The sequence below is a fragment of the Camelus bactrianus genome, chromosome 5 (genome assembly GCF_048773025.1).
Source record: "Camelus bactrianus isolate YW-2024 breed Bactrian camel chromosome 5, ASM4877302v1, whole genome shotgun sequence".
NCBI classification, from domain to species: Eukaryota; Metazoa; Chordata; class Mammalia; order Artiodactyla; family Camelidae; genus Camelus; species Camelus bactrianus.
This window is the reverse complement of record NC_133543.1, coordinates 93,181,317-93,207,851: the sequence shown is the minus strand read 5'-3', so window position 1 is coordinate 93,207,851 and position 26,535 is coordinate 93,181,317. Positions and strand designations below refer to the sequence as shown.

The 26,535-nt window shown below is 41.0% G+C and overlaps 1 protein-coding gene across 8 annotated transcripts in view; it reads left to right on the top strand.

Moving 5' to 3' along the window:
* DOCK10 (dedicator of cytokinesis 10) overlaps positions 1–26,535 on the top strand; it is a 241,667-nt gene that overhangs the window by 171,741 nt on the left and 43,391 nt on the right. For all 8 annotated transcript variants that reach the window (XM_074364399.1, XM_074364398.1, XM_074364396.1 and 5 more), the window contains exons 19-28: positions 1,052–1,144; positions 5,680–5,803; positions 5,997–6,118; positions 6,489–6,575; positions 9,443–9,535; positions 9,927–10,045; positions 12,192–12,261; positions 15,564–15,677; positions 19,643–19,714; positions 22,483–22,629. In XM_074364399.1, the coding sequence (XP_074220500.1) occupies positions 1,052–1,144; positions 5,680–5,803; positions 5,997–6,118; positions 6,489–6,575; positions 9,443–9,535; positions 9,927–10,045; positions 12,192–12,261; positions 15,564–15,677; positions 19,643–19,714; positions 22,483–22,629 (1,041 nt within the window). The remainder of the gene's footprint in view (positions 1–1,051; positions 1,145–5,679; positions 5,804–5,996; positions 6,119–6,488; positions 6,576–9,442; positions 9,536–9,926; positions 10,046–12,191; positions 12,262–15,563; positions 15,678–19,642; positions 19,715–22,482; positions 22,630–26,535) is intronic.

Sequence of the window (26,535 nt, the reverse complement as noted above, 5' to 3'; positions counted from 1 at the left end):
TTCAGTGGGCCTGCAGCCAGATCATCCCTGTTTCGGTGAATCAGAGGCATGGAGTATAGTAAAGAACAAAGCCAGTTTCTAACTGGCCCCCACAATTAACTGAGATAATCTCTGAAAGCACTTCTGTCAGGTACCAATTGTGTATTCTATGCTAAGAAGGGTGGTAGCATTATTCAGAAGAACAGTCCTCAATTTGAGGGATTGAATGAGTCCTGCAGAGTAGAGAGAAAAAGGGTTTTGAAATAGCCTTGAGGCACTCTCAGAATCCCCACATTCCAAGTTCCACAGCAATATTAGCATCGGGAGATAAAAATCAAGTGAGATGGAATTATCAAGCAAACAAAGGCGATGACCAGAGGGCAAACACACGGGGCCTGCAAGGGCATTGTTGATGGGAAGAATTCTAGAAGGTGCAGGTATATGGGACCTCTGTTTCATTGCATCTTAAAGCGTTACTCAGAGATACAGCTGGCTCTAGTAGAGGGACCCTGAGCCTTGTGCTAAAGGGGCTTTTAGGACAAGGAAGTGCCATCTCCCATCCCCTGGCCTGATTTGGGGCCAGGTTAGAAGAATGACACAATGTGGTGGAGCCTGGAGCCAGCCCTGCACTTCCAGCTCTGCATTCTTGGTTGGGGACTGGCATGTCAGAAGCTGGGGTCAAACTGAGCCTTGTGGTCACCCAGGACTGATGGCCTTCAACTCTAGATCAGAGCTGGATACCACAGGCAGCAGGAATTAGAACTGAACAGATTATCTCTTCTCTCCATAATCAAAAATTAGATAGTGAATTGATTCAGGAATTCAGTGTTGATATAGCGTCTATGTAATGAATTAAAGCCTTCAAATTTTCTTCCGCTGTGCCCCATGGTATAATAAATACAGGACAGCAAGTCAAAGAAGTTCAAGGTTCATTAGATGTCAGCTAAGCCTGGCAAGCTACCGCAAAATTCGTCTTTGTCCCAGGATGGGTCACTGAAGAGTTGTGACCTTTTTTGTGTTTAGGGTTCATTTCAGACACTCCTAATTATTCAACTCATAATTTCTTACACAGTGTATTTATGGAAAACCTGGAGGACCCCTCTTCACCTCAGCCACCTACACGGCAGTGCTGCACCATTCCCAGAATCCGGATTTCTCAGACGAGGTAAGGGCCCCCAGTGCCCCCAGCAGCCCCTGAAAAGACAGATAAGTGGGTAAGTTAATACACAATAATAGATGCTCCCTAGACCACACCTCACACACAGGACATACCTGAGCAGGTGTTTACGTAAGCAAGCTTTAGAAACCACATCAACTGTCAGTTGCTCCAGGAGTGTGCTGCAAATTCACAAATTTTGGCACAAGATTGTCTTTTAAAAATGTGATGTTGTTATTATATCATTTCTTCCAAATGAGACTATTTTTTTCCTTTTATTTCATTGGTTAGTATAACAAAGATCATGTTAGATAGTTTTTACCAATCAATACAGGCATTGCGTGTCATAAGGGAAAAAACAAAGGGTAGAGTATGAGCCACCCCTATTGCTGATAACTTTCATGACCTTGAAGGAGCTTAGAACCCCTCATCTCAAGACTTGCCCCAGCCAACTCTCAAGACTCTCTTATTATGTGCCAGGCACCACTCTGTACTCCCTGTATGTACCATCTCACTTAGTCTACACAGCTTTCTCTAGAGAGACAGAGTCAATAGGGAGATAGAAAGAAGAAAAGATAGATAAATTGATAGAAAAGTAGAGAAAACAAGAAAGAAAGAAAAGAAAAGAAAAAGAAGGAAGGAAGAAAGAAAGAGAGAAAGAAAGAAAGAGAAAAAGAAGAAAAAGAAGAAGAAAGAAAGAAAAAGAAAAAGAAAGAAAGAAAGAAAGAAAGCGCATTGGCTCACATCATTATGGAGGCTGAAAAGCCCCACAGTCTGCCATCTGCAAACTGGAGACCCAGGAAAGCCCTTGGTATAATTCAGAGGCCTAAGAACCAGAGCATCTATTGTGGATTCCAGTCCAGGTCTGGAGGCCTAAGAACCAGTAGCACCAAGGGCAGGAGAAGATCAGTGTTCTGGGTCAAGTAACCAGATGGAGAAGGAATTCAACCTTCCTTGGCCTTCTTGTTCAGCTCTGCCCCTCAGTGGGTGGGATGGCGCCCACCCACCTGGGGAGGGCCATGACTTTACTCAGTTCACCAATTCAAATGCTAATCGCCTCCCAAAATGCCCTCACAGACACACCCAGGCATCATGTTTAACCAGCTCTCTGGGTATCCGGGGCCCAGGCAAGTTGACACACAAAATTAACCTTCAGGTCCTCCTATTTTATGGGTAAGGAAGCTGGGGATCAGAGAAGCAACTTTCCCAAGGGTACATTACTGTGAAGTGACAGTCAAAAATTCAAGCCAGGTCATGTGACTTCACAGCTTGAAGCTTCACTCTCTAACAGAGATATAAAACAAACAAACAAAACTCATTGGGTCAATGATAAATTACTATACACACATTAGCTTGCATTATAAATGGTCTCAGACAAACAAGTTTCAGTGATTAACTTTGATTTCAAACCACGATGCAAAGGTCTGAATAACGCAACCTGCCGGTATGATGTCTGGGATTACAAACATCACATCTTTTGTGTGAGTTTCCTCCTTCTGCTTAACAAATTACTGCAGTTTAGTGGCTTAGACAACACACATTGATTATCTTACAGTTCTGCAGGTCAGAACTCTGAAATGGGTCCCACGGGGCTGAAATCTGGTGTCAGCAGGCCTGCGTTCCTTCTGAAGGTTCTGGGGACAAATCCTTGCCTCGCCTTTTCTAGTTTCCAGAGACTGCCCACATTCCTTGGTTTGTGACCTCCTTCTAGAAATTTCATCTCTCCAGTCTCTCAAATTTCCTCTGATTTGGACTCCGCTGCCTTCCTCTGATAAGGCCCTTTGCGATTACATTGGGTTTACTGGGCTAATCCATTCAGTCAAGATCCTTAACTTAATCACATCCGTGAATTCCCTTTTACCACGTAAGGAAACATACTCACATATTCCAGGGATCAGGACATGGGGGACAATTTTTGGGGGGAGCTATTATTTTGCCTACCACCCCTTGTTACACATCAGCTATTTTTAAACTCATTTAAAGAACGCCAGTGAGACCACAGACCTGACTAACCTTGTCTCCTTCCTCCACATCTATTTAATGCTCTTAAATTTTTTCCCTATAAAGACAAATTTTAAAAAAACAATTTCAGGGAAAGGGCTATTACCACTTTACAGAATATTCACTACTTTGGTTGACCCCTTGACACAGCCCATCCGAAAGGTGCGTTCTCTGTAGACATACAAGGTTAAAAATATATATATATTCTCACTGTTAATTCTGGCTTTTAATCTCTCTCACTCGCATGTGCTTCCCAGAATCCTTGAGCTTTTCCACAAGAGAACATGTGTGTAATGAACAGCCTGGCGAACTCTGCGGTGCCGATTCAAAACTGTTTTCTTCTTTATCATTGCAAACAATTATTGCATTAATTATAAAAATGGGTATCGATTCTTCTAAGGAGCTGTTAAAATATGATGTGACTATTTGCAGTATTTGTTAACTGAAGACTGTTTGCATTAATATGTAGCTAACTGGAATGCTTGAGTACTTGTTTCATTCCCTTGTGCTCTGGCTGAAAAAAAAAAAAAAAGAAAATTTCATTCTATTGCACGTTAGTTACTGTCAGTTTTGAATTGTATGTTGGCTTTTGTTACCAGGTTAGCATACTGGTATGTAAGTGATATATGTAAGCTTCTAAACCATTCTAATTCAGGAGCTCCCAAGCTTCACTGTGCATCAGAATCACCTGGAAGCCTTGTTAGAACACAGATTACTAAAACCCAGCCCAGATGTGGAGATTCCATACGTCTGGGGTGAGACCTGAGAATCTGCATTTCTAACAAGTTGCTAACATGCTGAGGACACTGAAAATCTATGTAATGAATTCTTTCCTGAACAGTGTGAAAATAAAGTCGCTGCAAATACACATGTACAGAGGGTCTAATACATAAGCTGGTAGATAATTTGTCAGGCTCTCTATCTCCTTATTGCTTGATTTGGCTATTCTGGAAATGACCTAGTTGCTAACATTGAACAGAATGCAGCTTACTGGCCTGGGATCCTGGGATTCTGGTGGATGGTGGTGATCACAAGATGTGCATTCTTGTCCTGGGAGATCCTGATCCGACCATCCTCCTAGGGACTCCAAACCCCTTCCCTAATATCTCTCTCTTTGGTTGCTACCCCTGCAGAGGTTTGGAAACTAAAAAACACCATCAAATGAAGAGGGTTTCAAAATCTTTCTTTCCAGGAACATGGTGTATGCTCCTCATTAAGTATATTCTTAATCTATATCAAGCTTATGTTTTATGTTTATTCAGAAGCATTATTTACAGAGCTGCAGCATGATCTCTTTACAAGATTGCTCATTACTTAGTTACCACAATATATTGTACGTTGTACAAATATATTGTATTTTTTATACAATATATACCATATATATATATTATTGTGGGTTTTCTTAAGTGATAGATTCCAGGCTTCAGTTGTATCATTTACAACAACCATGTTTCTCAACATGTCTCTGAATCACCTGAGGGTCTTATTAAAATGCAGATTCTGATTCAGTATGTCCGGGTAGTGTCTGAGATTCTCCATTTCTTTTTATTTTTATTGAAGTAGAGTTGATTTAGAATGTTGTGTTAGCTTCCAGTGTACAGCATAGTGATTCAATTACATATATATATTATTTTTCATATTATTTTTCATTGTAGGTTATTACAAGATAATTGAATGTGGTTCCCTGTGCTATATAGTAGGACCTTGTTGTTTACCTATTTTATACATAGTAGTTTGTATCTGCTAATCCCAAACTTCTGATTTATCCTTTCCCCTTTGATAACCGTAAATTTGTTTTCTATGTCTCTGAGCCTCTTTCTGTTTTATAAACAAGTTCATTTGTATCATTTTTTAAGATTCCACATATAAGCTACATCATATATTTGTCTTTCTCTGTCTGACTTACTTCACTTAGTGTGATAATCTCCAGGTCCATCCATGTTGCTACAAATGGCATTATTTCATTCCTTTTTATGGCTGAGTAGTATTCCATTGTGTATATATTACCACATTTTCTTTAGCCGGTCATCTGATGGGCATTTAGGTTGCTTCCACATCTTGGCTATTGTAATTAGTGCTGCTGTGAACGTTGTGGTGCACATATGAAATTCTGCATTTCTGTCAGCTCCCAAGTGATTCCTGTGTAACTGGTCCAGGCACACACTTTGGGAGGCAAAGACCTACTGTTCACTCAACATATGTCCCTTGATGATAAGTCCTCAATCCGTGCCCTGTTTACATTCTAAAGTTATGTCTGTGTGTGTGTGTGTGTTTAATTCATGGTGGCATAAATTATCTGATGGGAAACACTAGGTATTCTAAATTATCATCATTTGCCACAATAAAGAAGTTAACAATAACATCTTACTCCTAGCAGGATGGATATTTTTTGAGAGTGAAATCAGTACTTCTAACGCTGACTATTGTGGACCAAAATTTCAGTTAAAGAGTTTTTAAGAGGCTAACGTGTCTATGCTTTGTCTTGCCCTGACACTGGGAAAATGATTTTAATCTCAGCCCAGCTATTCTCTCTTCCATTGCAGGTGAAAATTGAGCTGCCAACACAGCTTCACGAGAAACACCATGTTCTGTTTTCTTTCTATCATGTCACTTGTGACATAAATGCCAAAGCGAACGCCAAGAAGAAGGAGGCTCTGGAAACACCAGGTACTGACAGGAAGCAATCTGAGAGGGCTGTGCGTGTCATCTGTTGGACTTGAGTGGGAGAGTACTTTAAAAGCTCTGATTTATGGAGTTTTTGAGTGAAGTTTTGTATCCGTAAATGATAAATAGCTTTCTGTTCACTCCTCACCAGGAAGTTTGTACTGAAAAGTTTTCCCTCTGTTGTTCCTTTGCACAGTTGGATATGCTTGGCTTCCTCTGATGAAACATGATCAGATAGCTTCTCAAGAGTACAACATTCCGGTTGCAACAAGCCTGCCTCCTAATTATTTAAGCTTTCAAGATCCTGCAAGTGGAAAGGTATTGAATGATGTATAACTTGAGAAAAAAAACACAAGGGCTCAATGGCATGAGCTTATCTTCTCTCCGCTATTTAAATTAACCCAACCTTAGTGTGTGCATCCACTGTAGGTAGGAATCAAGTCTACCTGTAATATTTCAAATATCCTGTTTAGCTTCTGGCCAGTAGAAATGATATATTAAAATGGTCCCTCGGCATCACATTGGTCTCATTTACCAATATTGCCAAATGTATTTGCATCTCTTATTTTCCATCTCTATTGCGATGTAAGATAATGGGTGGGATGGCGAGTCAGCACAAACTAAAAAACCTATTTGTTTTCCCTTCTCCCAAATTGCCACAGTGACAGTAACAAACTGTTTTTTGCAGCATGGCGGGAGCGACATTAAATGGGTTGATGGTGGCAAACCCCTTTTCAAAGTATCGACGTTCGTTGTATCAACAGTGAATACTCAGGTGAGCATGTTGTCCTGAAATATCAAAATCTTCTCTCACACGTAGAATCGTGAGGTGTCTCCTAGATTTACGGAAGGAGACTCACCATTTCCCAAGGTGTCAGAAGAGCAGGTGATTAAAAAGGAGGAATGTTTGTGGCAAAACTTTATCTCTCTGCCGGAAGAGATCGAATGCCTTAATTCATAAAAATGCAGGCGCCATAAAACTGCAAACCAAAATACCAGAAGTGCGTTTCTGAGGATGACCCTTCCATTAGAGGATGGTTTGCTTCCAATGACAACACCCAGGTGTTAAAAACATGAACCGTTTGGACTTTTACCTTAAAATTCAGTCCAGTTCCCAGTGCCTACCCCAGGCTCCTCCAATGGGAATCCCGTGAGGTTGGAAGAACTGTATTTGAGAGCCACCTCAGCCAATTTCTGGCCCAGTGACCCTGGACCAGTCACTCCACCCCTACAATCCTGTTGCCTCATCAGAAAAATGAGACCAATAAGAAAAACCCTATACCTAAGGTTGTAGTGAGAATCAAAATGAGGAACTGCCTGTGAAAATATCTCATGCGCTGTGGAATGCCACACGAATGTAGTTGTGGTCATTGTCAAATCCCCACACTCACCCCTCCCATCGCAAGGCAGCTTGTTTTACCATAACGTGAGGGCTTCTATGGTACCAGTTGTAAACTACGAAGCAAATTATTACAAGCGCGTAGAATATGTATTGCTTCTTCCTTCAATTCAGTGTGCATCTGCTCTTCCATTTGTGCTTCACATTGCTTTATCTCTAGCACATACTTGGTCACTAAGAAAATTGAAATAATCCAGGTGCCACTGAATATTGGATCATAGTTCCTCCCCGCAACCGCTGGTGCCTCGAGCCAGAGTTAGTCCTCTTCCCCAGTCCTGCGCCCCTAGTTCCTTAAACCCATCTTTTCTCTGATGCCATCAGCCCTGGTTAAGTCCCACGGAATGGTCGTCCTCCACCAAATCCTGCTTTTACAGATCTCAGAAGGCCCCGAGGTTCTCTTTCTCCTGCACACAGCCCACGTCTCTCTGAGACTCAGCACTGCTTACCTTCTCCTCCATCACCTTCCCCCACCCACACACTTGTTGCCCCAGGGGAACGCATTCTTCTTTCATCCATAGCGGTATTGACCACAGTTTTCAAATACCCAAGGCCCACCCATTCCTGCACTGTGACCTCCATCTGCTTCGTTCCTCCAAGACCCAGGGATTTTTTTCTTTTTTTTTTTTTTTTTTTTTTTTTTTGACTCTCAGCCTTTCCTCAGCCAGGAAGATGATCTCTCCCTCTCTCCTTCCCTCATTGGTCAGGTCAGCAACTACCCATCCTTCAGGTCTTGGCCCAAATGTCACTTCCTCAAAGAAGCCTTTCCTGTTCCCTGACCCCTCAGACATGCTGGGTAATCTTGTCATCCACTTAACAGGACACCAGGCTTTCCTCTGAAGCACTTATCTAATCATGACCAAGTAGGTATGTGTGGAAATCAGGGTGTGATGCCTCTCTCCTGGCGTAAAGGAAGGACCACCGCAGAGGGGAGTGCATTTTCCTGGCCCCGAGCTCTGTCCTCCTTGCCTGCCAAGACCCTGTCCTCACAATTCTAGAGTCTGGAAATCTGAGATCAAGGTGTTAGTTTTTTCCCGAGCCTCTCTCCTTGGCTTTCCTCTGTGTGTGTGCACTTCCAAGTTTATAAGGACATCAGTCATATTGGATTAGGGCCACCCTGTCTTATTTTACCTTAATTGTTGCAGCAAAGTATGTTACAGCTCAGTGTTACAGCTCAATTGTGACAGCAACCTGGATCTGGGCAAGAGACCAAGCAGCACTCTGACAGAGGGTTGGAGAACTCAGGTTTATTACGCCAGCAGGCCCAGAGGAGTTAACACTCCAAGCTCTGGAACCCGTCCATAGCTTTACACAGGCTTTTATAGGCCACCAGTCTAGACTTTGCAACATTTTGCAACGTCATATGCAAATAAGGTATAATAATGGTGACTAATTAGGAACAAGCTTTGTAGAAATGGACCAATCAGGAGTGAAAGAAATGGGCCAATCAGGAGTGAGATCCATGCAAATGAAGCACTACAAATGGACCAATCAGGAGTTAGCTCAGGGAATCAATAGAATCTTAGGGGTAAGTTCCGCTTTCCTAGAAGTAAGCCCTTTCAGAGTTTAGGAAGCGAAATAATGCTGCAGGGCCAGGGAACCGAATGGTGCTGGTAGGAAGGTAGTGGCCCTGCCTGGGGGTCCTGCCGTCTTTTTCATGGGGCTTCCCACCTCAAATTAGCTCTTTAAAGATCTTATCTTCAAATATGGCTACATTCTGAGGTACTAGGAGTTAAGACTTAAACATATGGATTTTGGGGGGAAAATAGCAAAGGCTAGGAGTCAGTTTTATCTCGTGATATCAGTGTGGACCTCCTAATTTTTTATTAGCTCTGACATTTTTAAGTCTGAAAGTATCCCTCTGCATATTAAACGTACACATTCTCCTATGCGTTAAAGAATATGTAAGAAAAATTGGTGGGAGTCTGTGGAAGAAGCAGAAACAGGAAGATGGTAGAAGGGAGTTTAAAAAAGAATGGAACCAAGGGAAGTAATTCTCCAGCCATTGTTATATGGTTCAGAAGGAGAACAAACCTCTGAGGGTGGAAGAGGAGAGAAAGTGGGCTTTGTAAGTCAGGTCGAACCCTCGACGTGCCGGGACGTCTGTGAAAGTGAGAGGTCGATTCCTGTGACTCCTTGATAAAGCTCACGGCGTCTGTCCTGCAGAAGGGTGCACCTCCATCCCCATGGTTGTGCCACAGCTCACGTGTCATCAAAAATAAATACTTGGTTTCTGGCTGTTTCAGGATCCACATGTGAACACATTTTTCCGACAATGTCAAAAAAGGGAGAAAGATATGTCTCAGTCGCCTACCTCGAACTTCGTCCGATCTTGTAAGGTAAATGTGACATGCCAATGGCTGCGATGGGGTCCAGGGTGGAAATGGGCAAAACCAACCTTGACATTTTGCACTGAGTAAGCAAACCAAGGAGTAATTGTTATCAAGGATTTTTAGATGCCTCGTCAATTCAGAGAGTAAATGATTTTATTTCCCAATTCCTAGAAGGTGTTTGTGGGTTGATTAAAAAATAAGCAGAGATCCGTTTCTCCAAAATAAAAATGATTGGAAATCAGAATCAATTGATTCTAAATTAGTTAATGCTGAATGCCATGAGTAATAAAGCCAGACAGAGGTGAGCTTCAGTACTCAGATTCAGGTTCCGAAAAACACCACTAAAATTTGCTTTCAATTTAATCAGTGGCCTTTCTTCCCCCTGCCAATTTAACAGAACTTATTGAATGTGGAAAAGATTCAAGCAATCATGAGTTTCCTGCCTATAATCTTGAATCAGCTCTTCAAGGTCCTGGTACAGAATGAAGAAGATGAAATAAACACCACTGTGACCAGGTATCCATCACACAGCCTTAGGAGATGAGATCGGATAAATTGTAGTTCTGCAGGACTCTGATGATAACTGAATGGCCACTTAATTCTCTGGGCTTGCATTTTGTTTGAACACATATCTCAAATTTAAGTATTTCTCAGTCTTGAATTCTTACCTTCTCATCATCTATTATTGTCATTCAGATAAAGTTTTAGACCTCTTTTTTAACTTTTTATTTGTATTTTTTAATTAAGCTTTTTATTTGGAGATAATTATAGAGACACATGCAGTTGTAAAAAATAACGCAGAGAGATCTCACGTTCCTTTTAGATGTTCCCAGTGGTGACATCTTTGCAAAACTAAAGTACAGTATCACCAGCAGAATATTGACATTGATACAAGTCAGGATACAGAACATTCCCCTCCCCACAAGGATCCCTCATGTTACCCTTTTATTGACACACCTACCTCTCCCTCACCTCAGTCCCCACCCCTAGCCCTGGCAATTACTAACCTGTTCTCCATCTCTAGAATGTTGTTATTTTAAGAATTTTATATATATTATATTGAAATTGTGTATATAACATGATTATATATAATTATATATAATCAGATTATAATTATATATTTTTATATATATAAACCATTGGAAATTGTATATGATTATTTATGTTATATATGTTAAAATATGTACCATATTTATTTATGATAAATTCATAAATTTAGTATATATTGTTTTAAATGTACAAATTTATATAAATCATATATATATATATATGTGTTTGTATGAAATTGTATAGTATGATACTATGTAAACTTTTGGCACTGGCGTTTTTCACTTAGCATAATTCTCTGGAGAGTCATCCAGGTTGTTGCATCTATCAGTACTTCACTCTTTTATTTCTGAGTAGTATTCCATGCCACAGTAGGTTTAAAAATTCACCTGTTGAGGACAGCTGGGTTGTTTCCAGTTTGGGGGTAGATTTGGGGGTGAACATAAGTTTTCATTTCTCCGAGATAAATGCCCAGTGCGGTTGCTGGGTCACACGGTAGCCGTGTGTGTGGGTTCTGAGAACGTTGCGAATTGTTTTCCAGAGTGGCTGTGCCCTTTCACACTCCCACTAGATCCTCTGTTGTTGCTATTATGTTCAATTTTTCTTCAACTGTTCTCACTTTAAATTTTGCCAACATTACTAATCTGTCTGGTGACTTTGGCAATTCCAGTTTCCTCTTTCTAGAGAGAGTGTTTTTAATTAATTATTGAGTCTTATATTCCAAATGTTCATTTCTTTTTAAATATTAGTCACAGCATTCTGGAAAAAAAATTACTCTTGACATTGAAATATTTCCAGTACCTTCATAACTCCCAGGCATATCGTTAGCCTCTTTCAGAATAAGAGCCTCATTTTTAAAAATCTGAAGCTGTAGAAACTTGAAGTATCCCTAATCGCTCTGCAACCAGCGAGTCCTGGAACCAGATTAAAAGTCCCCAGCTGTGCCTTTAACGTATGCTCTTTTCAGCATAAGTATATACAGCTGTACTGGCAAAACTCTTAAATATTTCAGCAGATAGATCTGTTGAAATTCTGAGATATTCCTAAACAACACAGCCATGCAGCAACTGGACGTGTTCATGAGAAGAAGTCAACCCGTACCTCCTCTGCTACTGGAAACCCTAACCCAGCTGAGGGGGAATAAACCCCAAAACCTATACCTTAAACTAATTACTTTTTCCCAAAGCATATATATAATGCCTCAAAGTTGGAAGACAAGCCCTTTTAAAATATGATAGATAGAGGTTAAAGATCTTAAGTTTTAACAAAGTACTAAAAATGATCCTTTTTCTAAGAAGACACTGTCAACAAGCACACAGACCATAATAGCACATGCAGTTTGGGCAAAAATGCCTCCAGTGTGATCCTGCAGCCATAAGACATTACTTAGAGCTTAGTGTTTAGAGATTTCAAGGTTGGAAATGGCTAACGGGTATTACAGATATTGAACACCCAGTATTAGGGGATAATGGAGAGGAGGGAGTCTGACATTGGTTCATTCATTCACTCAGTAACTATTTCATACGCAGTCTGCCAAGCACTCCGGTGACAGATGCAGTGATATTTATTTTCCTGCCTTCTCCAGAAAGGCCACTGAACAGCTTTGCTTTTCCAGGGTTCTGACCGACATCGTGGCCAGGTGCCATGAGGAGCAGCTGGACCACTCCGTCCAGTCCTACATTAAGGTATGAAATTACCACTCGGGCACTGGTCATGTCCCCTCGTACTGTGTGGCTTGTCTCATTTCCTGCCTGCAGTAAGTAGGAAGGCTCTCCGTGTAGCTGGGCGGTGCTCACCACAGTCATATCAGACATTCCCCGGAGCTACTTACAATACTGTCTCTTTGCATTGATGGGCTCGATGTAGTGTTTAAATGTATAAATGTATAAATAATGTGTACGTGTGCAGATGAATATTTATAGGGGGAGAGAGAGCCAAGAAAGAGTCTGTAGAGGAGACGAGAAGTATTGTCCTTTGATGTCAACATTACAAATAAATGCAATTCCTGTGTAAATTTCAGGAAGACGTTTCCTGTTGGTTTGTTGAATGCGCTGTGTTTCTTCTGTAATGTTTTCTTAGCTCTTTTTATTGTTTTCTCAGGCATTATTTCATTTTCCCAGTTACTGTATATTTGTACCTGCTTCTGGTATGTTAAGTCCTTTATCCTCTGGCATGAACCACTAGCCCATTCCATCGGTGCGCTCGCTTCCTCCAGTCACCTTGTCAAATGTTCACTCAGACGTGGTTTTATTCTCATTTCCAGCTGGCCTGTGAATGAATGCCAGTGAACTTGTGATGATGTTTGCACATTTTAGTTCCGGCCTAAATATTGTCTTCTTGAATGAGAAGCAAAAACCCCATCCAGAGATAAATAAAAGTACCTTATATTACTTTGTAACGCACAGAGGACCTAAATTTCTATTTTTATGCATAGATTATATCTTTTAGAGACAGAGATCCTTTTAATTAAAAGAATATATTCCATTAATATGATAGAATATAGCCATTTATTTTAGATACATAGAAAGGCGACTAAGAAGAATTTGGGGCATTTTGTGCTACAAACGTGACAAAAATGCTCCTGTAAAAGGAAATAGCTAGAAATTTTATTCTGAGTTGAACCCCTCCCTCCGAGATAGCATCAGTGAGGAATTTTTTTCTCATTACAGTTTTATATGTACATATTTTCTACCTGTCAGAAATGTTAGATGTCTTCCCAAATACTTAAGCATGAGCCTGTGTCCTTCCTTAAAATAGCCCATACGCCAAAAATAGTTACTTCACAGTAATTTCCCAGTGGTATAATTTTACCCAATAAGATCTACAATTCAGCTGCCGGAGGCCAGTTCCACCTACAAATGCTTTTTAGTTTGCTCTCTATTTAGTGTAGAGTCACAGCTTACTTTTATAGGGTATTGATGAGTTTATCACTCAACAAAATCATCTCTCAACATTTACCCCAATTTTCCATTTCAATCACCAAAGGGGCTGGGAAGAAAAAAATTCCCCAATCCATATTGCATGAAGTCATCTCTTTTTCAACACACATTTATCTTGTTTCAGCAGAATCATTGGAAATTGCATTAAGAACCACTGATACTGTGGCTCTCGTTGTGACAGTGAGGGCTGGTTCCTGATGAGAGCCTTAGGTCAGCTCTCAGACAGCATCTGTGATGCTGAAGGGTGTACTGGAAATGCATCCTGGAATGGTCTTTATATTTAACCAGGATGTTCGAAATAGCCTGATGAGACCATCTGATTTTGTAATATAGGAGGTTGCTTATTTAGTTTGCTTTGAAGTGGTTCAAGTGCAGAAACAGAGCTATGTGGAATTCCAAGCTGATAACAATTCCTCAGGATTTTAGATCACGTAGTTCCATATATCTAAAACAGACACAGCCTGATAAACATAACCAACTGGAAAGTGCACTCAAGTAGCAAGGGGGAAAACTAGATTCTCGTCAAGGTTAAATAGTTAACTGTGAGCAAGCCACCTCTCTGAACCTCGTTTTTCTCCTCTGTGTAGTGAGATGGGGTGGACCAGATGAACATCCAGCTCTATTATTCTGCGATTTGACTCCTGTTGTACTACATGGCTGACAGCCTGCCCTTGACCAAGGAGTCTGATTTTTTTTAACCCTTTGCGGAAAAAATTAGTTTTTAACATATGCATCAATATTAAGCCCCACACCTCAGAGTATAATAAAAACTGCTGCTCGTACGTGCTTTGATGCCCTTGAGAGATGTGATATTTGATTTAATTTATATTTATTCAGAAGTAAACTAAACACCATTTCAAGTTCAGTGGTGCTAAATGCTGCTAACTCACTCCATCTACAATATCCAAAACGTACACATGCACCATGTCTCTTTCAAAGATGTATGTCTGAAGTCGATCTAATCAAATGCCATGGTTTACAGCAATTTGTAGGGCTGACATGTTCTTGCCAAAATTTTTTAAAACTTCAGAGCTAGTTGAAATGCCCTTGGGGCTGAGTCACTGTGCGTGGGATTAAATAGTCAACGACAACACTGCCCTCACCTGAGTCATAATCTCTGAGGGGAAAAAATCATACGACTCTTGATTTTTAGCTACCTTCGTGCATGTTTTAGTCTTCTCTTTCTCCTTTGGGGTGAGCTTGGAGAAGTCAGGCCCCATCAGGACAATTTAGGTGTCAGTGAGCTACGAAGTTCAAAGAAATGATAGAGACCCAAATGCAAACGTGCCTCTGCTTTGACTTTCTTGCCTGCCTTCACCCTTAACTTAGTGAAGTCCCAGTTGTGAACATTATGAAGAAATGACCTTCCTTGAGGCAAACCCAACTCATAAGCAAAATATTATATATTTTATATTTTAAATATATGTGTATGAACTGATACTTAAAGTATATGAAGAAATATGGAAAACTAATCATGACATGCACTCAGTGGTGCCAAAACCAGTTTTTTAAGGAAAAAAAAAAAAAAAGAGCAGCATTTGTTACCTTGCTGACAGCCAATGTTCATGAACCCGCTGATAGCTGTGTCTGAGCGTGAGATGGTAGTGGCCCCGGGCTTGTGGGGAGCTCACCTACTGGCCTCTGGAAGGTTCCTGCTTCCCCACGTGGCTATCTGAGTGGCTATTTGAGTTCTTCATCCTTTCAGGATGAAGAAATGCTACCATGCCACCCAGCTGTTGCCAGTGGAAGGAAGGAGAAGGGGAAGTGTATCCCAAGTAGGTGGGTCACAGCCCTCCACGCTTCCTTGAACGCGCTAAATTGCTCTCTGGCCCTTCGTTTTGCTTTCTACAAAGAGAGTTTCAAGGGCAGCTTAGGTGAGCAAGGCCCTCCCTGTGCAGAGCCCTAAATAGAAGCAGGTGTGTATCGCACTTACCATTGGGCCTTCATTTATTCATGACAAAATCCAGCATGAGCAGATAATTTCAAGACGCATAATGGAGCATAATGTTTAAGTATTTAACTTTTTTCCCTTTTTGGACTTTCTTCAGTTCGTGTTCAAGACCAGGGCATGCAAGGAGAGAACTATACATGAGGAACTGGCTAAAAATGTGACTGGTCTTTTGAAATCAAATGACTCCACAACAGTCAAGCATGTCCTGAAGGTAAAGAATTTAAAGACAGTCCTTTCGTTGTTAGTATGTGGGATGACTTACTCTCAGCCCGGAAGGTGGTAGGAGTCATTGATTTCTATGGCTCATTTCTCTTATAGTTCCTGGTACAAGCTTCATGTTGAAACTGTGGCATATGAAAATATTAAGCAAAAGAGATCTATGTCAAGAGGACAAATCCTCTTAAAAAGCAGAATAAACCCAATTTGTCCTTTGGCCCAAAAGCAGAATGAGTGACTGTTAAAAATGATCTAAAGAATGCAGAAATGCTAAGGGTATCAAAAATAAAGTTTATTGGGCTTTTAGGCACAGTAGGAGGGAAAAGGATTAATGATGTATTAATGAATATATTGACAGCTGAGAAGAAACAGATAAACAGCCACTCTCTGACCCCAAAAATTTGAAACACGTGCATTTGCAGGAACATAAAAAGAGATGGTGAGAAACTTATAAAGAGATAACTCTAAACTATTATAGACAAGTGAATTTAGTCCTCTGCTGAATTATCTGTCATGGTTTGACAGAGAGATGATTGATTGGTCAGTAGCTAGGAGGGAAGGCTGAAGGTTGGATCAGTAAGTGTCAACATGAGTTCGCTAAAATCAAATCATCCTAAGCCAAGCCATTTGTTTGTTTAAATTTAAATTAGCCATATGACTATATTCGTTCAGTTTATCCAACAGATACATTCTGAATGTCTTCCTCATGACTAGCGCCATCCTCACCTTCCTAGACACGGGGCATGTGTCAGAGAACAGAGTGAGATCTCTGTCCTGGGGCAGCTTACCTTTTACTGTGGGAGAAAAACAATCAACTACACATATGATAACAGGATTAATTAAGTTGCATGTTAGGAGGTGAGAAGTAGCATGAGAAAAGAAAGCACCAAGCAGGTAAGGGAAATTGGGAGTGCTGAGGGTGCAGGGTGAGGTTTGCAGTTTTATGTAGAATGGTCAGGATGTGGAGGTGGGGTATAGTTCAGTGGCAGAGCATGTGCTTAGCATGCACAAGGTCCTGGGTTCAACCCCTGGTACCTCCATTAAATAAATAGATAGATAGATAAATAAGTAAATATAATGACCAGGATAGAGCTTATAAAGAAGGTAATACTTGAGCAAAAAATGTGAAGGAGGTGAGGGACCCGCCGGCCTTGGGGATGTTTAGGGTAGGATATTAATGGTAGAGGAGAAAGCATATAGTATTTGTCTCTTTGTCTGACTTATTTCACTAAGCATAATACCCTCCACATCCACAGTGTCACAAATAACAAAATTTCATTCAGTTATATGTGGAATCTAAAAAATAAACAAACGAATATAAGAAAACAGACTCACTGACATGGAGAACTAGTGGTTACCAGAGGGGAGTGGAGCAGGGGAGGGGCAAAATAAATGCAGGGGAATAAGAGGTTCAAACTGCTGGGTATAAAATACATAAGTTACAAGGATATAATTAATATTCAGCACAGGGTATCTAGCCAAGTTTGTATACCAACCTTATATGGAGTATAATCTATAAAAATATTGATTCACTGAAATTAATATAATATTGTAGGTCAACTATAACTCAACTTAAAAAAAAAAAAAAACAATATACAGGTTAAGACCAGTATAAAGTCGTAAGGCAGCAGCATGCCTGGTGGACGTGCCTGAAGGATGGCAGGGAGGCTGAGGTGCTGAAGTCCAGTGAGCAAAGAAGAGAAGAGGCAGGATGCAGCCAGAGAGGCAATGGGAGCTTTGGCAGGTGGCATAAGGCCTGTGGGCCCCTGCAGGGGTTTTGGTTTCTACTCAGAGCGAAATCGGGAGCCATTAGTGGGTTTTGAGCAGAAGAGTGGTGGGAACTGCCCTTGGTTTAAAAGGATCGCTCTGATGGCCGTACAGAGAACTGCCTGTAGAGAGGGTGGAGATGGAGGCTGCTAAAGAGGGCTGCCTGCCCAGGGAGGCTAGGTTCTCAGGGGAGAAACAGCATTCAGCTAAAAGACAAGGTGACGGGAGTGTCTGGAGAAGTTGCATCTTTAGGGCATCTTGCTGGTGATGGACGTGTGGTCCAGACAGAAGGAATGGTGGGTGGACTTCAGGAAATGGGAAGCAGTGAGCTACAGGTACAAAAGGGAATGTGCAGCATCCTGCCGAGAGCGGAGTGGGGTGCCCACCGTTATCAGACGTGAACAGAGGTGAGAGGCCCAACGTGATGAGTCCTGGTGGACTTGAGGCAAATAGCGGAGGCAGGACGGGGTGCTGAGGGCTGGAGAGCGGCAGGTCTTAGTTAAATTAAGAGACAAATGTTAGAACATTTGGCACAACGGTTAAAAAATATTTTGGACAAGATGTGGGTGCCTTGTATTAATTAAATATTCCCAACAACATGAATTTCATTTCCAGTATCGACTTTACTAAGAACAGACCCCTTTATTGAGCCAGAGGTGCCCCTTTAGAACTTAAACGTTCGTTCTTCCTCATTTCAATCTTCTAGCTTTAGGACCAGGTACTCAAAAGCTTTTAACAGCATGGTTTGGATCAGCCTAAAATGGATATAATTCAAGTGCCCATCAACAGTGGATCAGAAAAGTCAGTTGAGATTATATGTGCGATGCGGTGACAATAGAGGACCCCCAGCTATATAACTCAAAATAAATGACCCTCAGAAAAGAATTTGTTGAATGAAAAAGACAATCACAAGAGAATACAAAGAGGATGACTCTGTTTATATGCAGTTCAGTGGCATGTGTAATACTGGTAATAACTTATAATGATATAGAATATGAAAAAGAATATACGTGCATGTAACTGAACAAAATGCTGTACATCAGAAACTAACACAACATTGTAAATCTACTCCAATTAAAAAGCAAAAAAAGGCTATTCTATAGCAATAGTGGGACTAGAGACTTGTCAGGAATGAAGTGCTTCTGGGGGTCTATTTCAGTAAACAGTTTCTAAGGTCAAAAAAAATGGTAGCAAAATTATGAAGTAGAGCAAGGGAGTGATGAGCACAAAATTCAAAATTGTTACCTGTGGTGGAGAGGCTGGGGAGGGAAGAAGAGCTTTAAACTGTACATATAAGATGTATGTGTATTGGAGATAAGTAAGACCCTTAGACCCAAGGGAGGGGGGCTGCCGTCCTTGGATGTGCTTTGGTCTCCTCCAGCTGCACCCCTTCCCGTAGGAAAAGGTATGAGAGTGACCAAGAGCAGTGACCCCTGGGGGCCCCCCCGCTTCCCTTCAGGACCTCTTTCCTAAGTCCGTCCTTCAGAGGGAAAATCCTGTTGCCTGAGCGCATCCCCAGACCCAAAGGAGAGAGAAGGACGGGCTTGTGAACAGCACTTGGATGTGTAGGCTGGACAGTCACCCATGTGCACCCCGGGCCCCTGAAGTGTAGGACGGAGCCTTGGTGAGAAGAGGGGGCAGGCCAGGGCCCGGCCCTCCTAGTGTCCCCACGTTCCACGTTGTCACGGAGTTCTATTCATCAAGAAAGGAGGATCCAGCATATTTCATTTGGCACTTTGTTAGCATGACTTTGAACTTTTTGATATTTCCGCACGTGACTTTCACTTTTACTCTTGCCTCTGTCCCTGTTAGGGGTGGGCTTAACTACCAATATTTTCATATAAAGAGTTTAGTTTTGTTTAACTAAGTGAAACAAACAGAACACCGAGTGAAGAAGTATTTCATGAGACTACTGTCTAATCAGCCACGTCGAGTAAACCAGTATCTTGTTTTAATTTAAACATTCTTTGACGTGACTGAGGAACAGAAATGCCTGGCAGTTACTCTTTTCATTGGAACTTTGATAAGATTCTCCTAACATAATGGAGAATGTATTATTATTCTGATACACTTAATTTCAAAGAGCACATGTTAAGATAAAGATTTCATAATATCACATGTTGTGAAGAAAAGGATTATCATAATTTTACCATAAGATAATAAATTTCTTGTTGTCTTTTCTTTTCCTAACAGCATTCCTGGTTCTTCTTTGCAATTATCCTAAAATCAATGGCACAGCACTTGATTGACACAAATAAAATTCAGGTAAGATTATAGGTAATATAATAGTATGCAGCAATTACTCTCATGAATATGCACTCATCAGCTCCGTTTTTATTTGCTATGTAAACCTTAGCAGTGTATGTTGATTGCTTTTTGAAGGGGAGAAACGATTGCGTGTGTGAGTACAGGTCCTTCAGAAGCAGATGCCAGGACAAAATTAGAAATGCAAAATGGCTACAAAGGACACGAGGGACAGGCAAAAGGACTCAAAGATCTGCCACCTGTGAGAGGAGATGGCAGAGGAAGGAAGATCACCTAGACGGAGACTTGTAGTGAGAAAGTTTTAGCTGGGCCAGTGGGCCATCTGAGAGCAAAGAAGGTTCATTCGAAGAGTCCACAGCGAGCGGGCGGCCTCGTTCTGGTACCTCTGCTGACTCAGTTGTTACTCAGAGCAACCTGGGGAGAAGGTGGCCTTGGTATGAACGTGTGAGTGGAACCCCAAAGACTTAGTGGCTATTGCATCCATCCCGGTAAATTTTATCTTGAAGGAATAGCTGAGCTGTGCACGTCCATAGCTGCCACCACGGTCTATAGTCCACAGTTTACACCATGTATCACACGTGTTTGCCAGTCCTCTCCTCCATGAAAGGAAACTTGGAAGAGGGAGGCTGGTGGGATTAACTGTAGCCCCTCTTACTGTCGTGGTCTGGGGACCCTCCATGGATCTTGTCACCTCCATCCTCTACCATGTGGTCTAGATTCCCCTCACCCTCAGCCGGCAGCTCTGAAAGCCTTGGTGACTTAGCTCTTGTGACCCGAGCCCTCTTTCCAGAGTGGTCCAGGGTGGTCTCAGCCTCTGGTAACCACGCTCTACTCAGACCGCTCATAGTTACCGCTCTTCTTGGTCCCAAGAAGTTCCCAAGTGAGTCACCTGAGTTCCATGCATGTTTCCCTCTGTTCTCATCGTGGGTAAGGCCAAGGGGAAACCCCTGGCACCACACCTCCCCCACCAGGAGATGAAATCAGGACCTTACTGCAGGGCGTGGAGATGGTGTGAACAGCGATATTGTCTCCATTTACACTCTTGGTGGAGGAGGGGCAGTGTCAGGGGCTTCCACTGGGCCGTCTCTACTGGGATAGCTTGAAGGCCAAGCATCCAGCGTGAGATTACTCCACTGCCAATTAGATCCGTATAAATTATACATCTGGACCAGGCAAATGGCTACTGGGTGGATCTTTGAACCTAATGGACCTGCTGTTAACAGAACTTCGGGCAGGACTACTGTATAGATCCTGTAATAAGGTTCCCACTCTTAACTGGGTTGACGTGATGGTGTTTTGGTCTCCAGATGTCAGTATCAACTTGGATCTTGTGTTCAGTAGCACTTGAAACATGCGTATTCCCCTCTGCCTAGTGTGGTCCCTGAGAGAAGCCTGTGGGCCCTTTGGAGAAGGACTGATAGAATCATCACATTGTATCCTGACTGAGGTGCTGCAGGCGGCTGTCTTTAGGGACCTGCCTCCTCTTCAGTCTGTGGGGACCTGATCTGAAAATTGACTCTGGTCCAAGAACAAAGGGAGGAATTGTGGCTACTTACTGGAATAAACATCCTTATCTCCTGATTGTCCGTTCTTGGTTCCGTCTAACACCACATTTTCTGTTTTCTGTATATGGTGAAAAATGTGAGTCTAATTTTAAAGCCAACTTATAAAGATGAACGGGTCTTACCTATCTCGTGCAATGGGGCTGTGTAAATTCACAAAGCAGAGACTGAGATGGGGAAGCTCAGCTGTCTGAAACTTCCCCCTGGTGGGTAGGACTTCAGACAGAAGGAGTGGCTTCCTGGACCTGAGGGCAGTCTTTAGGGGTTTAGAGAGTTTTGTGTGATGTATATTATGTCATCTCACAGCCAGATCACTTTTCATCTTGTGGCAAAAGCATCTTGACTGTGAAGTCCCACTGGCACCTGCTGTGGCATATGCTGGGACCACTGAGTTAAGACTCGCTGGTACAAACTTTCAGCTATAAAATGAATAAACTTTGACCATCTAATGGAAAACATGGTGATTATAGTTGATAACACTGTATTGTTATAATTGAAATTTGCTAAGAGAATAGAGCTTAAATGTTCTCCCCTCAAAAATATATATGTCAGGTGATTGATGTCTTAAGAAAGTATGTGGGGGAGTCCTTTCATAGTGCATATGTGTATCAAAAGACCACAGTGTACACTTTAAACATCTCTATTTTATATGTCAATTATATCTCTTAATAAAGCTGAAACGTTTTTTTTTTAAAGACTAATTGGGACTCACTACTTATTAGAGGACATTTCAGACCAATATCTGTGCTCAGTCAGTTATTCATTCACTGATTCCTTATACTTGTTTATTGGAGGATTCTTGGTTTTAAGAAATCAAAAAAACAGATTTCTAAATTAAACAGAGAACTATGAGTTAAAGAAAATCTAGAATAATATTCATTTTCTGAGCGTGAAGGGAGAGGAATTAAGAGGTTATAGAAAATGTTACATTTCTACATTGTCTGAATAGTTTGCAATTCAGGTGTGTTATCATATTACTTTATAATGAAAAAGTGAAAAATTAATTGGCCAAAATAGAAGGAAGCATTAAATGAAATTGATGGAAAGCATGACCTTAACATTAAAATTTTAATTATTGCCTTCAAGTTTTCAAAAGGACTCTCTTTTGTGTGATGATATAAAAGGTAATAGGTCTTACAGCTGATGCTTTGCAGCCTTCGGATGTCACAGGCCCCATTATAAACAAATGACCCATTCTTTCCTTAGCTTTCCCGGCCTCAGAGATTTCCTGAATCTTACCAAAATGAATTGGACAATCTTGTCATGGTTCTGTCTGACCACGTGATTTGGAAAAACAAAGACGCACTTGAAGAAACAAGAAGGGCAAACCACAGCGTCGCCAGATTTCTTAAGGTACAGTTAGTTACACAAGCTCACGGTTCCGTTCAAGCCCCCGTGACACTGGATGCGAGATACGTGAAATGTTCATTGTCACGGCTTCACTTATGATGAGGAGTCACGACCATCACTGTGAGATGAATACTTCTACCTCTACAGCTTTCCTGCTTGAAATACCTTTTGAGATTCTTTTTCCAATTTGGAGTTACATAGAGCAACAGCCAAGGTTAGAGAAAACTGTCTACTTGAGTGTTGCCAAATGTCGTTCTTCGTTATTTTTTTTAAAGAAGTGGAATTTTTAAAGGAGAAGCTGCACTGTGGCAACATTATTTTCTTGGCCGTTTCTGCCTTTGAAGTGAGGTTTTGGCTTGGCTATAGTTCTAACAATGATGCCAGAGAGCCACTTTGGGAACATTTGAGGGAATTTAGCATTTTTGTTTTATTACCTTCAGGGTCTTTCATACATGATGAAAATATCATGCACCAATCACATAAAAGGAAAATTATCAAAGTGCTGAGCAACATAAAGTGCACATATATAATGTATACAGATATTTAGCAGTCTTTCTTTGAATTACAGGTATTCATATTTAATTGAGAAGAAAAACACGCTTAGCCCAAAAATAGCTAATGTAAAATAATGGTATATCAGTTAACAGATAATATATTCAACCAGAAAGATATTTTTCTTCTACTCCTTCTTTTTCCCAACTATGGTAACCTTGACGAAGCCACTTGTCCTGTTTCTTTACAGTAGGCACCAGGACACATTGGAGAGGTGTGACTGTTTATAAACAAATCCTGGTAACATAAAGACAAGAAGCTATGGAGGTGGATGGAAAACTGGTCTAGGTTGTCCTTGATAAGTTTTAATCTAGCTTAATTTCTTTTTTAATGTATTAAACGCAGTTTCAAATTGCATACCATATTTGATCTCATCTTGAATTTTTTTCCTCAATGTTTTGCCTCTTAATTTTGCTTTTTGCTTAAGGAGGAAGAGCATAAAGGAGAAAAAAATTACTCTTGTTTTCTACCACATTTTAAGACTTATAAGAATAAAGTTTATTATTCTGCTAGTGGTATATTTGAAGGGATTGATGGAAAAGAAAATTTGGAAAAATTGACATACCATCCAGTTTATAAGCAAATTGCTTTTAAGAAATATCTGCAGTATTTTTCCCCAAACTGCAAAAAAAAAAAAAAAAAGAAGTTGCATAAGCAAGTCTCTTAAAAAGGGAAAGACCCTTTATCTATTAAATACAAAGCTTATATGCTCTGTACTTATTGGAATACGTGTGTGTTCTCCTTGGAGCTCATTTATGCAAAAGCTGCTTCTGGTGGTACATAAACTAATGTCTAACATGAGGGCAAATAAAAAGTGTCCAAGATGAAAAAGGACACAAAGTAGAGAGCTAATGGCGATACCAGTGGTTTTGTGAAATCATTGGGTAAAAAAAGCAGAGACTGACAAGAGATAAACAAATGTAGTCTATAAGATGTGTGTATCCATGAACTGCAAACTGAAAGCTGTATTACATGTGAAGTTTATAAATAGAAACATTAGTTTAATATACTTTACATTATAAAAGTCCATCCTATAAGCGTTGTTTTCAAATCATAGCTTTAATGGCAATTATTTGACCCAGAAAACTAAAAAAAAAAAAAACTTTATGTGAAGTTTGTTAGACGAATCATTTGAACTAGGAGAGAAAAAGGGACAAGGAGAGAAAGTGATTTTTTTTAATGTAAAATTGAATGTCGTCATTAGGCACAATGCCTGTGAACTGATGGACTTTGAGCATTCAGCTGCTCACCAGTGCCCACCATTGACATTACACGTCCTCTGTCTTCCCAGAGATCTGATAATAGTTATTCACTCAACTGAGGCTTTAAATAACTTTCATCTGTTTTGGTTATTGAGTTCTACATCAGTCATCAAATACTGTAAATTAGTTGTCATTTGAATTTAATAATCAATACATATAACACCATAGTAGTACCAAGATTGTTTTCCAAGAATGGAGAGAGCCATATAAAAATGACCTAGGTGAGAATGTGCCATCCTTTACGTCACCTCATAAGAAAGTAATATTTTTACAACAGTTATGCCCAAAACCTTGTCCATTTCTGACTATTTTCTCCTAGAAGTGGATAGAATGCAAAGAGACCCATGACTACCTCTGTAGCTTCTGTAATTTTTCTATTTGCCACCCACCTGGGTCACAACTGTAACTTACCTGGGCACACCTGTCTAGAGACTCTTCTTCAGCAAGCGTAATACCAAGGAGGTAGCAAAGGAAAGTTCATTCTGATTTTACTTTTCCTTCTCAGACAGCCTTCTCTTTTTACCCACTTGTCTGACTAATCACTACTCTATTTCAATTGGCTTTTGGAAACTATTCGGAAATCACCTAATATAAAAGACAGCCTTTGGTAGCAAAATCTGTTTAAAGAAACATCTGTGGTATTTCTCTCTACATGTCCCCAAAAAAAGATGGATAAGTTAGTCCCTGAAAGGAGAACATCTTCATATCTACTCTGCTTCAGTTAAATACTCTGTGTTTTTGGAACAAATAAATGTTTTCTATAAACCTCATCTATGCAGAACTTGCTGCATGTGGTACCTAAGCTAATACGTAGCACAAGGCAAAGGAAAGTGTCCAGATGAAGAAGGAAATGATGGGCCCAGTGGTTTTGTAAAGTATGTAGGGAAAAGGCATTCGTGTGCTGTGTTGTGCAATTTGAGATCTCATAATTCATCACTGAACAACCCACAGAGTAAAATTCTCATTGGTTCTCACAGTTGGTAAAACAAAATAATACTTTTTCAGTACAACAATATACTTCTGCATGTAATTTAGAATTTATGGCTTTTAGTTGATTAAAGAGTCTGGTAGAGTGTAAGTTATTCTTTAGATCAGGAGTCTGCCAATTTTTTTCTGTAAATGGCTAAATATCAGATATTTTTAGCTTTGCAGGACATGCAGTCTCTGTCACAACTCCTCAACTCTGCTAGCACAGAAACTGCCATAGACCATTCACCATGGACAATACGTAAACAAATGGGTGTGACTGTGTCCTAATAAAACTTTATTTAAAAAAACAGTCAGTGTACCAGTTTGGGCTCGTGGGCGATAGTTTGCCAAAGCCTGCTATAAATTATTTTCTGCTGATGTAGAAGTTAATATACATTATTTTAAAGCAGAAGCAGAGAAGCCCCTCCAGGCCTCAGCAATGAGCAGAAGAGCCCCTGAGCCTGGGGTTAAGATGCTGGGGGGGACCAGACACAGGGGACCGATGACGGGATAGGCATATTTGATGCAGCTTGACCGGCGGGAGGGCTCTCTGCAGGAAGAAGGCTGATTCCACTGAGTTTGTATCTTAGTAATGACCCCCCCTTTTCCCTCAGTGCCGCTTTGAAAGAAGATGACAAGTTTACCACATAGAAAGTCTTCTTAAATCTCAAGAAACTCTAAGTGAGTTTTCCTCAATCCCCAAGGCAGGCAGCCTGCTCCTCATTTTCCCCATCCATGGGTGATGGAGTTTGATCTCCTTCAAAAACTCACAGAGTAGCCACAGTAGCCCCAAGGAGGTGGCAAAAGCCACGGCTCTGGTTCAGTGACCGGACTTACCAACCCCTTCTGCCACCTAACCAGAGGGCTCTGTGTCTTCACCAAAGACCTCCCCATGGCTTCTCTTCTCCAGCTCTTTCCTGAGAAGTTTCTAGAGCCCACATGTGTACAGGATGGTCTTCCTCCCTTTTCCAGCAGGAAGGAGACCACAGAGGTCTCCTGGGGAGAGAGCTCCACACTGGGGACATCCCAAGGGTCACCAGATTAGGACTTCTTCCTGCAGAAGATCCGACGCTCCCAGGTTCTCTCTGCTGGGAATTCTCATGCCTAGTGCAGAAGACACGAAAGC